This window comes from Martes martes, assembly GCF_963455335.1.
Source record: "Martes martes genome assembly, chromosome: 13".
In the NCBI taxonomy this organism is placed as follows: Eukaryota; Metazoa; Chordata; class Mammalia; order Carnivora; family Mustelidae; genus Martes; species Martes martes.
This window is the reverse complement of record NC_137901.1, coordinates 68680709-68693185: the sequence shown is the minus strand read 5'-3', so window position 1 is coordinate 68693185 and position 12477 is coordinate 68680709. Positions and strand designations below refer to the sequence as shown.

Here is a 12477-nt window from a genome sequence, read left to right as displayed (position 1 = left end):
GGTTAGTTTTTCTACCTTGTCATTTTATCCAGATATGAACGAGAGAATAAAATAACTAAAAGGGTGGCAAAGACCCTAGATACATGTATGCTATCCAAATCAGAAGAGACCCCAAATCAGGGGGTGGAGAAAGGGGGTAAAAGGGAGTTTAAAAAAAATTTAAAAATAAATTTAAAAAAATACATATATATATATATATACACATACACACACATATATATGTATTTTTTAATATGTGTATATATACATTTTTAATATGTATATATGTATATATGTACATATATATGTACATATATGTATATATATGTATTTTTTATAATACGTATATATATGTGTGTGTGTGTATGTGTATATATATATATATATTAGACTAGTGAATAGAACAGAGCCATCCACTTGATTTGGGGTGTATTTTGGTCTCTTAGAAGAAACTAATTCCCAAAATTTCAAGAAAGAAAAACTTACATATATACAAAATTAAAGGTAAACATGATGAAGGAATGGAATATGACTGTAAAGATGAAAATTTAAAAAAAATTTCTAAAAAAGAATTGGTAAGATACATTGGTTGGTAAAAGAAAGAAAAAGAAGGTGGAGAGAATTTGGTCAGGCTGGAGACTAGAACAAAGCCCTGTGCTAGATTTAGGGTATATTTTGATCTATTAGAAGAAATTGTATCCCAAAATTTTTTAGAAGAAAAACCCTATATGTATACAAGAAATAAAGTTAGATACAATGAAGGATAAAATATGATTATAATAATGAAGGTTTAAAAACATTTTTTTTTAGAAAGGTATTGTTAAGATAAACTAGTTAAAAAAATGTTGAAAGAGGAAAGAGGAAAAGTTAAAAAAAATTAGAATAAGAAAAAAATTAAATTAAAAAAATTAATTAACCTTGCAAGACTGAAGAATCACAGGGAGAAAACCATGCATTGCATGCTTTGCTTTCCCCTCCTCTGGAATTCCACTGTTCTCCTTGATCAGTGAGCTTGGTCTTGGCTAGCTGTTCCTGCTGATCTCTGGGGGAGGGGCCTGTCATAGTGATTCTCAAATGTCTTTGCCCGAGGTGGAATTGCGCCGCCCTTGCCAGGGGCTGGGCTAAGTAATCTGCTCAGTTCGCTCTCTGGAGCCTTTCTTCCGCTAACGCTTTCCGTAGAGCTCTGGAGGACGGGAATTAAAATGGCGGCCTCCCACTCTCTGGCCTGGAATAGCCGAGAGCTTGGGCCCCACTCCTCAGTGCGCCCTTGGAGAAAAGCGCTCAGTCACTCCCCTCTCCCTGGTCTCGGCCGCACTCCTAGCTCACCCGGCCTGTGACTGAGCGTTTCTGTCTCTGGCACACAGCCCTCTTTGGAGTCTCCAAACCCAGCAGATTCCTGCCGCTCTGCTTTTCCGGCAGATGAAGGTGGGTTTCTCCGGATCTGCCACTTGTGGGGTCCCTGCTCTGATAGCAGTGGTCTGACTGTGCCATGGATCATGGTTTAAGATTCCCAAGCTGAGAGCTCACTCCTTGGCTCTGTCTCTGTAGCCAGCTTCCCCGCTCTGATACCTGTGAGTTCTGCTACATTCAGACACTCCCAATCCTTCTGTGACCTTGCGGGACCTGAGACCACACTCTCCCCGTGAGGGCTTCACCCTTGCTTAGCCTCTAGAGCAATGTTCCTCAGTGGAGCAGACTTCTAAGGGTTCAGATTTTGTGCTCTGTTGCTCCACTGCTTGCCGGGAGCCGGCCCCTCCTTCCACGGTCTATCTTCCTGTTGCTTCAGATTCATTTCTCCGCACATCGTACCTTTCAGAAAGTGGTCGATTTTCTGTTTCTAGAATTGCTGCTCTTCTTCTCTTCAATCTCTTGTTGTGTTTGTAGGTGTTTGGAATGGTTTGATAACTATCTAGCTGAACTCCTGCGACCTGATGTCATCTCAGTCTGCTACTCCTCTGCCATCTTGACTCTTTCTTTTATTTTTTAAAAAGATTTATTTATGTATTTGAGAGAGAGAGAGAGAGAGAGAGAATGAGTGAGAGGCAGAGGGAGAAGCAGACTCTCCACTGGGCAGGGAGTCCAATGTGAGTCTCGATCCCACAACTCCGAGATCATGACCTGAGCCAAAGGCAGGTGCTTAACTGACTGAGCCACCCAGGTGCCCCTTCTTTCCTTTCTTCCTTCCTTTCTTTTTTTATTTTTGATTAAGTAATCTCCATGTCCAAAGTGTGGCTTGAACTCACCACCCAGAGATCAAGAGTTGCATGCCTGACCTACTGTCTGAATCGGGTACCCCTCAATGTTTATTTTCATGCATACACATGCATGCATATATTTTTATATAGATGATGATACTGTGTGTACTATTTTGTATCCTTTTTTCTACTTAAAGGCTTATAAACACTTGTGGTGAAGTTAAAACTCCTTGTAAACATGAGTTTAATGGTTGCATGATATTCTCTTGTCTGGTTACATCATAATTTACTTAACCTGTCTGCCATTGTTGGACATTCAGTTTGTTCAAAGCTGTGTTACACAGTAACAAGATAGTGACCATACTTTGCATTTATTTTAACTTCGTATTCACAGAAGGATGAAATTTAGTTGTAAAGGATAGTGGAAGTCACTGATCCTCAGCAGCTCACTCGATAGAAAAGGGAGGGGATGTGCCCTGCCTAAGCTTCTACATAAATCAAGGGCTAGTACTCCCTGGGTTACCTTCATCCTCAAGGCTTGGCAGTGTGCCCTTCTGTCTTGTCATAAGCCATGTGTGCTCTTAGGTTCTGTCTTGGGGGATAATGGATTTTGTGTTTGCATTGGTCCGTGGCAGTTTTTCTTCCCTTGAACCAGCAGAAAAGAGAAGAAAATCTACCTCAGGGTCATTCTCAGTTCCTGTTTGGCAAAGGGCAGATTTTAGGTTTAGGAGCAAAGGTCAATACTGAATTTTCTATGTGTGTTTTATTTTTATGTTTATTTTTAAAAATTTATTTGACAGAGATCACAAGTAGGCAGAAAGGCAGGCAGAGAGAGAGGAAGGGAAGCAGGCTCCCTGCTGAGCAGAGAGCCTGATGCAGGGCTCGATCCCAGGACCCTGGGATCATGACCCAAGCTGAAAGCAGAGGCTTTAACCTATTGAGCCATGCAGGCGCCCCTCTATATGTGTTTTATAAGGAACCATTTACATTGGAATAATAATTGTTTCACAGTACACCAAGTACTCTCATTTACAGTGATCTCTTTTACTGGGTCTTCTCAAGAGCTGTAGAAGATGGATGGGGCAGTGTTCTTATTAATCACATTTACTGATTTTTTAAAAAACTGGCTCAGAAAGATTGAGACTGGGGGTGCCTGGGTGGCTCAGTCAGTTGAGTGTCTGCCTTGGGCTCAGGTCATGATCCCAGGGTTCTGGGATCGAGTCCCTCATCAGGCTCCTTGCTAAACAGAGATCCTCCTTCTACCTCTGCCTGCTGCTCCTCCTGCTTGTGCACTCACACACACACTCTCTGGCAAATAAATAAATAAAATCTTTAAAAAAATGCTTACCATTGTTACAGTTCTTGCTAATACAAGTAGCTACTAGTACTCTTTTTTTTTTTTTTTAAGATTTTATTTATTTGACAGAGAGACAGAGGTCACAAGTAGGCAGAGAGGCAGGCAGAGAGAGAGGGAGAAACAGGCTCCCTGCTGAGCAGAGAGCCCAATGCGGGGCTTGATCCCAGGACCCTGAGATCATGACCTGAGCCGAAGGCAGAGGCTTAACCTGCTGAGCCACCCAGGCGCCCCGCTACTAGTAGTCTTAACTCTGACACCTCCTATCCCAGCACTGTCCTGATCAGTTTCCCCACAGTATGTGGTTTAATTCTCTGAATAGCTCTATAAAGTAAACATCATTATTTCCTTTTTTAAGATAAGGGTGCTGGGCCTCAGAGTTATTTCCCTATGGCCGTTCATCTACTTAAGTACATTTAGAACTGAGATTCCTGCCGAGAATAGTTCCACTCAAGGCTGGTCAGCTCAGAAGGACATGCTCTTTGAACTATGCTATCCACTTCATGCCCTTAATAAGTTGCAGAGCAAAAGACATTAAGCCCCAAAGTGCAATATCAAGTTGCCATGAATATTTTTCAGAGTGGCCTCCATTGAATAGGGACTCTGTCCCATGCCTCCTAATGGCTTGTCTTCTAATCCTGATATTAAGATGGATTTTTGTTTTTGTTGAAACTCATCATATCAAAGCTGGGATTATCAAAATTGTTTGTCAGTTCTTCCTAATTATTTTTGTGACATGGACCCTCTAGAGATTTGACAAAAACTGTAATTCTTTGCCCAGAAATCTTTGCATGATTTCAGAGGATTCATGGATTTCCTGAAGCCCTTCCTGAGACTTGCATGTTGCCTATGGATTCCCAGATTAAGAACTGTCATATAAATTCATTATACTCTGAGAATTCTTTTTTTTTCTTCTTCTATTTTTAATGACAAAACAGATCTAAAACTGGAGCTTCTGGAAGAACCACTTGTTCTTGCTTGTCTCATATCTCTCCTCGAACTTGACCTTGGCCTCTCTTCAGGCCTTGTGTTTAAGAGTAGGGTCTCTGAAGATGTCCTGTTGATGATAGTTTTTTTCCAAGGGGGTATCCACAGAGTACCTTGTGGTCATGAAGTTGTTTGTAGTTACCAGCTTTCACAAAAGTCTTGATCTTTGATCTCTTGGTGATTTTCTTCTTGCCCATGGCAGCTGTCACTTTGTGGGGATAGTGGTCAATTCCAACCACCAAAGTATGGCTGTAGGGACAGTTTGAGGTGCCATCATCAATGCTTTGCATCTGGAGCAGTGTCTGGCCAGGACCAGCACCACCTTCTGGGTTTCATGAACTTGTCCATCTTGACACCAGCTACTCCAGCCCATAGCAGAAAGGAAGAAAGGGCACTTCCACTCCATTCTGAGAATTCTTTATGTTGCGTAATCTGTTCATGGCATTCTCTCTGGAAATCGGTAACTGGGCAGGTCATTTAGAGATAAGTATCAGAGTACAGGGAGCCACCCTGAAGTTATCCCTGTTTCTTTGTGTTTTACGTAAGACTTGCAATAACCCTGTGTATCTGTCTTTTCAGGGCACAGGCTGGTGAGCTGTGGGTGAAGAATGAGAAGGTCATGTGTGGTTATATCAGTGAAGATACCAGGGTGAGACTGATAAAATGCCTTTTGGTTTTGTTTCTTCATACCATTATGTCTGAGTCCTGACACCAAAAACAAATCAGAAACAATGAAAAACTTGATTATCTCCTGATGGGTACTGTTCACCCTGGTAAATAATATTGTAATATTGTTAAGGACTCCTGGAATTCTTTCTTTCTTTTTTTGAAGATTTTGTTTATTTATTTGACACAGAGAAAGAGAAATCACACGTAGGTAGAAAAGCAGGGGGAGGGGGAAGCAGGCTCCCCGCTGAGCAGAGAGCTGGATACGGGGCTCAGTCCCAGGACCCTGGGATCATGACCCGAGCTGAAGGCAGAGACTTAACCCACTGAGCTACCCAGGTTCCCCAAGGACTCCTGGAATTCTAATGTTTTATAGTTGGAGCTCTCCAGTCTGGGGTCAAATCTTTGTTTTCTCTTCTTATTTATTTGTTTGTTTATTTACTTATGAGAGAGAGAGAGAGCAAGCGTGCGGGCACAAGTGGAGGGAGGGGCAGAGGAAGAAGCAGACTCCCCACTGAGCAGGGAGCCCGGTGGGGGACTCAATCTCAGGACCCTGGGATCATGACCTGACTGGAAGGCAGATGCTTAGCTGCCTTCCTCAGCTGACTGAGGCATGCAGGTGCCCCTTTGTTTTCTCTTCTGAAAGAGGTCTAAACATGGAAATGCAGTGTCTAGTTTGCAGGCTTTGATGCCTGCGAGTATATAGCAAAGGTTAAACTTAGTAGAAGACTGCAGTTGGTAAACATCAACAGAGACTTTTGTGAAGGAATTTCCTTCTTTGGTTCTCTATTCTAGTTGGAAAAATCCAAACTGAAGAGCTGTAAACATTACCCATGCTGGTGAAACCACCTGTCTGCTCTTCCTTGTTCTCATCCTCTGCCTCCTTTGGGAGTGGTGGTTTGACCGGAGGGTGATCTTGCCTCCACTGGGATCTTTTGGCAATGTCTGGAGACATTTTTATGTGTCACAGCCAGGATTTTGTGAAGAAGGGTGGTAAACATGATTATAATGTATAAGACAGATCTCCAGAACAACGAATTACCTGGTCCAACATAGCAGTAATGTGATTGGGGGGGCTGTCTCATGCATTATGGGACATTTAGCAGCATCCCTAATTTCTCTGCACAAGATTCCGGTAGTACCCTGTGAGTCATGACAATCAGAAACATCTCCAGATATTACTGAGTGTCCCCTTGGGGAGCAAAATTGCCTCTAGTTGAGAACCAGTGCTTTTATAGGTAACTGCTATCTGAATTCTATTTTTGTGTATTTTTCTTGTTTACTTAGTAACAAATACATATGTGTTTTAACAGTATATTATTTGTTTCACTAATTTTTGAGCTTTGTAAAGTCAAAAAAAGTATAGTCCTTTTTAGCTAGCTTTTTGTACCTAATACTAATATGTATATACTTTTAAGATTTATTTATTTGAAAGAGGTCCAGCACAGGTGTGCGAGCAAGGTGGGGGCAGAGGGAGAGAGAGAGGAAGAGAATCTCAAGCAGATTCCCACTGAGAGCAGAACTCGATTCAGGGCTTGATCTCACAACCCTGAGATCATGACCTGAGCTAAAATGAAGACTTGGACACTTAACTGACTGAACCACCTGGCATCCCCTTTTTATATATTTTTAAAGATTTGGGGTGCCTGGGTGGCTCAGTGGGTTAAAACTCTGCCTTCAGCTCGGGTCATGGTCTCGGGGTCCTGGGATCGAGCCCTGCGTCGGGCTATCTGCTCAGAGGGGAGCCTGCTTCCCCCTCTCTCTCTGCCTGCCTCTCTGCCTGCTTGTGATATCTCTCTCTGTCAAATAAATAAATAAAATCTTTAAAAAAAAGATTAATTTATTAATTTAAAGGAGAGAGTGTGCAGAGGGGAGGGGCAGAGGGAGAGGGAGAGAGAGTCCCAAGCAGACTCTGCACCAAGCACAGAGCCCAACACAGGGCTGGATCTCATGACTAGATCATGACCTCAGCCAAAACCAGGAGTCAGACACTCAACTGACTGTGCCCACCCAGGTGCTCCCCAATACTATATATATATTTTTTTAAGATTTTATTTATTTATCTGACAGACAGAGATCACAAATAGGCAGAGAGGCAGGCAGAGAGAGAGGAAGGGAAGCAGGCTCCCTGCTGAGCAGAGAGCCCGACACGGGGCTCGATCCCAGGACCCTGGGACCACGACCTGAGCCGAAGGCAGAGGCTTTAACCCACTGAGCCACCCAGGCACCCCCCCAATACTATATTTTTAATCTATACTTAGGAGTGTATAGGCCATAGGTAAGATAATGGAAAATTATTTTTCAAAAATTTTGGACCAGGTAATATTCCTAATAGCAATATATAAAATTTCCTGTTATTTTTCATTTTTTCCTACATTTGGTATTAGATTTTGATTTTTATTTAATTATTTATTCATTTCTTTTTTAACAATTTTATTTATTTATTTGACACAGGGAGAGGCAGAGAGAGAGGGGGAAGCAGGCTCCCCACTGAGCAGAGAGCCCAGATGTGGGGCTTGATCCCAGGATCGTGAGATCACGACCCGAGCCGGAGGCAGAGGCCCAACCCACAGAGCCACCCAGGCGCCCCAGTATTAGATTTTTAAAGTTTTTGCAGCTCTAATGGGCACAAATTGTTCTTTTATAGTGATCTTGTTTTGCTTGTCCCCACTTTTCTAGAAATTTACTCTTAAGCATAATTTACAAAGACCACAATAATTTGGCATATGCTTATTTACCTCTTCAACCTCATTCATTCACATATTTGAAGATTTTTTAAGATTTTATTTATTTGTCATAAAGAGAGCACAAGCAGGCAGAGTGGCAGGCAGAGGCAGAGAGAGAAGCAGCCTCCCCGCTGGACAAGGAGCCCCATGTGGGGTTTGATCCCAGGCCCCCAGGATCATGACCTGAGCCGAAGGCAGCGGCCTAACCGACTGAGCCACCCAGGCATCCCTCATTCACATATTTAAAAATAATATGGAAGCACCTTCTACCTGCTACTGTGCTTTTCTTTTTTTTTTTTTTAAACACTTAATTTGAAAAAAAAAAAAAAAAAATTGGTAGATGGGTACCTGGCTGGCTCAGTTGGTAGGCATGTGGCTCTTCATCTTGTCATGAGTTCAAGCCCCATGTTGGATATAGAGATTACCTATTTAAAAAAAACCAAACAAACTGGTATAGAATGTTATCCATCAACATCCTTCATTCTAAAGATTTTATTTATTTATTTGTCAGAGAGAGAGAGTGTGCACAAGGAGGGGGAGTGCTAGGGAGAAGGAGAAGCAGGCTCCCTGCTGAGCAAGGAGCCTGATGCTGGACTCGATCCCAGGACCCTGGGATCATGACCTGAGCAAGGCAGACACTTCACTGACTGAGCCACCCAGGTGTACCTATGAACATCCTTCATTCTAGAGGGGAATTCAGAGTGGAGCACTGCCGCTCAGTGGGGAGGCATGAGTGAACAGCACAGATGAGATCCCTCTTGGTAAAGAGCTTACACACCCTAGTGGGGAGACAGATGTAAATAGACAACCAGTCCATAAATGTAATTAGATTATGATGAGTAGTCCAAAGGAAACTAGTTGGGTAATGAGAAAGACTAATTGAAGGTGGCCTTCAGTAAACAATGAGGTAAACATTCATAGGGAAACAGAGCATTGCGAGAGAGAGAGTAACAGATCTTCTTTACAAAGGTGGTCAAGGAGGTGTCTCTGAAAGACGCCAGAAAAGTGAAACTTAGCCAGTGTGTGGAGGATGAGGCAAAGAGCTTTCCAGGCAGAGGAAACAATTGTGAGAGGCCAGTGTGGCAGAAGCATAAGAGATGAATAGGAAGAATGATGTGGGTGGGAAGGTGGACTGGTTGCAGCCAGTTCACACAGGTCCTTGTAACTGGGGTAGAAAGACAATTGGAATTTATTGAAGGATTTTAAGTAGTTGAGTGATTCCCGAATTATGCTTTCAAAAGATCACTTATTCATCCATTTTTTTTTCTTTTGTTGTTGTGTTGTTACATTAATTAACCTACTTATTATAGGCTAGAGGTGTTTCAAATGATGGAGCTTCTGCTCGTCTCTGAATTCCTTTCCTGCACTGATGGCCGCCTTCACTCTGATGGCAGAAGAGGTTGTGTAGGTCCAGGCACCACTGGCTACTGTTTTCCTGTAGGAACCATAGTACCAGATGCCCACAGCTCATCTTTTCATCTTAGTTTGCCACAGAAGGAGCATGTGTACTTGGTGTGCTGACTTTTTGAATTTTCTTCATTATTTTCCTGAGGGAGACCCTGTAATGGGTGCTGTTATTTACCGACAGTTCTGACCGTCGTGGTGCATTTAGCCATGTCACCGCAAATGAGGTCCAAGTTCAGAGCCATTCAATTGGATTTTGTTGAACAAAAAAACCCCAAAGTAACAGCGGCAAATTGATGTTCCAGAGTCAACTTTTTTCTCTCTGATAAAAGAAGTCCATGGAAAGACCATTCCCAGCTGGTATGGCAGTGTCACAATTATTGGTGAGCTAAGGCTCTATTTGTCTTCCTGTTCTGCCATCTTCAGGACTGGGCTTCCATGGTGCAGCTGGAGCTGCTGTAACCACATTCATATTCCAGGTTGAGGAGAGAGGAAGGGAAGAAAGTCAGGAGGGATGCTCCTTCCAGCCATGTCAGCTTCCGGATGTGACATTTTGTTTACATCTTATTGGCCAGAATTTAGTCACATGTAGCTACTCAGGAAGCTGGGAGGTTTGGTCTTTTGACTGGGTGCCTTGCCTCTTGGAATAGAATCAGCTTCCCATTACTTAGGAAGAAAGGTTGTGGCATACGCACCCATAGTATTCTGCTCTGTGTAGAGCATTATTTGTAGGGGCAAGAGTAGAAGCAGAGAAACAAGTCAGGAAGATAGAAGACTATGGTATGGACTAAGGTAGGAGCCCTAGCAATGGAGGGATGTGGGCAGACTTGAGATGCATTTTGGAGTAGAGTTCACAAAACTTAATGGTGGATTGGGTATGAGGAGTGAAGGAAAGAGAAGAATTGATCAGCTTGATGGACAGACGGTGATGTCTTTTATGAGGTGAGGAAGACTGGGGAGGAGACATTTGGGAGCAGTTGAAAAAAGTTGTTTGTGAGATACCTGTTGGACTTCTGAGAGGAGAAATCTGGGGAGACATTGGAATCTGGAGCTCATTTTTTCATTTTTCCCATAAGTCCCTCTATCACATGCTGTCCTGCCCTTGGGAACCATTTGCTGTTCCTCAAACATGCCATGTTCTCTCTTGTGTCCATGTCTTTGCACATACTTCTCTACTTCTCTCTCCTGTCTGGAGCGTTTAGATCCTGCCTTCTCCCCCTTACAAGCTACTCATTCATCCCTCTGTGCTTGTCTCAGGCTCCCTTATTTCTGGAAAGCCTTCCTGGTTCCTTGAAGCAGTCTAGGTATAAAGGGTGTGTCTGATGTGAATTATAATTAATAATTTATTAGACTTGCAGCTCATCAACTGGCATGTCCTAGCCCAAGTTCTACATTCATAATGAGGTTTTCTTGACTTTCCTAGGTAGATTTACTGCCCCTCCTAGATTTCTTATGAGAACCTTCATGGAATGTTTGTATATGTTGCAGTCTTTTGTGTGTTTTAATCCTCTACTCTAAGCTCCTCGAGGACAGGGACAAGATCTTCTCTTTGTGGCTTTATGATGCCAGGGGTGAAGCTTGCTTTTAGAAGTTCCATGTCACAATTAAGAAAAATCTTCCATCATTGCTTTTTTTTTTCTTTTGTGGTAAAAAACATAAAATATACCATCTTAACCATTTTATTTTGTTTTATTTATTTTTTAAGATTTTACTTTAAGTAATCTGTACACCCGGTGTGGGGTTTGAACTTACAACCCTGAGATCAAAAGTCACATGCAGGGTGCCCAGGTGGCTTAATTGGTTAAGTGTCTGCTTTTGTCTGCCTTTGTCTCGAGCTCAGCATTGGTCTTGCTCATCGGGGAGCCTGCTTCTCTCTTTGCCTGCCCCACCCCCTGCTTGTGCTCTCTCTCTCTCTCTGACAAATAAAATCTTTTTTTTTTTTTTAGACTTTATTTATTTATTTGACAGACAGAGATCACAAGTAGGCAGAGAAGCAGGCAGAGAAGGGGGGGAAGCAGGCTCCCCGCTGAGCAGGGAGCCCAACGCGGGGCTCTATCCCAGGACCCTGGGATCATGACCTGAGCCGAAGGCAAAGGCTTTAACCCACTGAGCCACCCAGGCGCCCCTCTGACAAATAAAATCTTAAAAAAAAAAAAAAAAAAAAAGTCACATGCTCTACTGATTGAGCCAGCCGGGCCCGCCCCCCCCATCCTATCTTAACCATTTTATTTTATTTTTATTTTTTTTAAGAGAGAATGAGAGCGAGTTGGGGGCAGGGGCAGAAGGAGAAGAGAGAGTCTCAAGCAGGCTCCATATCCAGTTCAAAGTCCAGCACTGGGCAAGATCTCATGACCCTGAGATCAGGATCTGAGCCAAAATCGAGAGTCAGATACTTAACTGACTGAGCCACTCAGGTCCCCTGTCTAAACCATTTTAAAGTGTACAGTTCAGTAGGGTTAAGTGCATTTACATTTAATTGTTGTGAAATGGATCTCTGGAACTTTTTCATCTTGCACAACTGAAACTCCATATTTCGTTGCTTTTTAACGCAATTACATTTTTGTTTATTTCAGGTGGTGTTTCGTTCTACGTCGGCTATGGTTTACATATTTATTCAGATGAGCTGTGAAATGTGGGATTTCGATATTTATGGTACTGTTCCTAAGTGCTGGTTGTAGCTGCCATTGGGTTGACATTTCTGGTTTCTCCCAAGTTGGTATCATTTTACAGTAAGCTATTGACATTCTCTAAAAATTTGTCCTGAGATCTTTACAAATCATCAAATGCCAAAATAAACAAATTGAAAGAAAATATTTTACATATATATATTTATATGGTGAATTCCATGAAATGCTATAAAGTATTAATGGAAAATCTGACTTCTCAGATCTTTAATTATCCTGCAAGTCTGGGTTGAAAAGACAAAGTCACTCTATGACTAGGAGCAAACTTTCTTTGATATCATTCATTTCTCTTCATGTCACTCAGAACTCTCCATGTTTGTCTCATTTTATTAGAGTTATTATGTAATGAATAGAGGGCAATAAAGCTGCTATGAGGTGTGGCTACTGTGTCCAATACACCAGCCCTATGGTACATGTATTTCAAATTTGTGTTTAGCAAAATTACAAACTAATTTCTTTTTAAAATCTTTTTATTTAAATTG

At 42.3% G+C, this 12477-nt stretch overlaps 1 protein-coding gene across 6 annotated transcripts in view; it reads left to right on the top strand.

Annotated features, from left to right (window-relative positions):
- The window catches only part of DEPDC5 (DEP domain containing 5, GATOR1 subcomplex subunit), a 132634-nt gene that overhangs the window by 17283 nt on the left and 102874 nt on the right, over positions 1–12477 (top strand). For all 6 annotated transcript variants that reach the window (XR_013967833.1, XM_080821115.1, XM_080821114.1 and 3 more), the window contains exons 8-9: positions 5095–5164; positions 11885–11963. Coding sequence is in view for 5 of the 6 variants with exons in the window: in XM_080821115.1 (XP_080677241.1) it covers positions 5095–5164; positions 11885–11963 (149 nt within the window). In the remaining variant the exon portion in view is untranslated. The remainder of the gene's footprint in view (positions 1–5094; positions 5165–11884; positions 11964–12477) is intronic.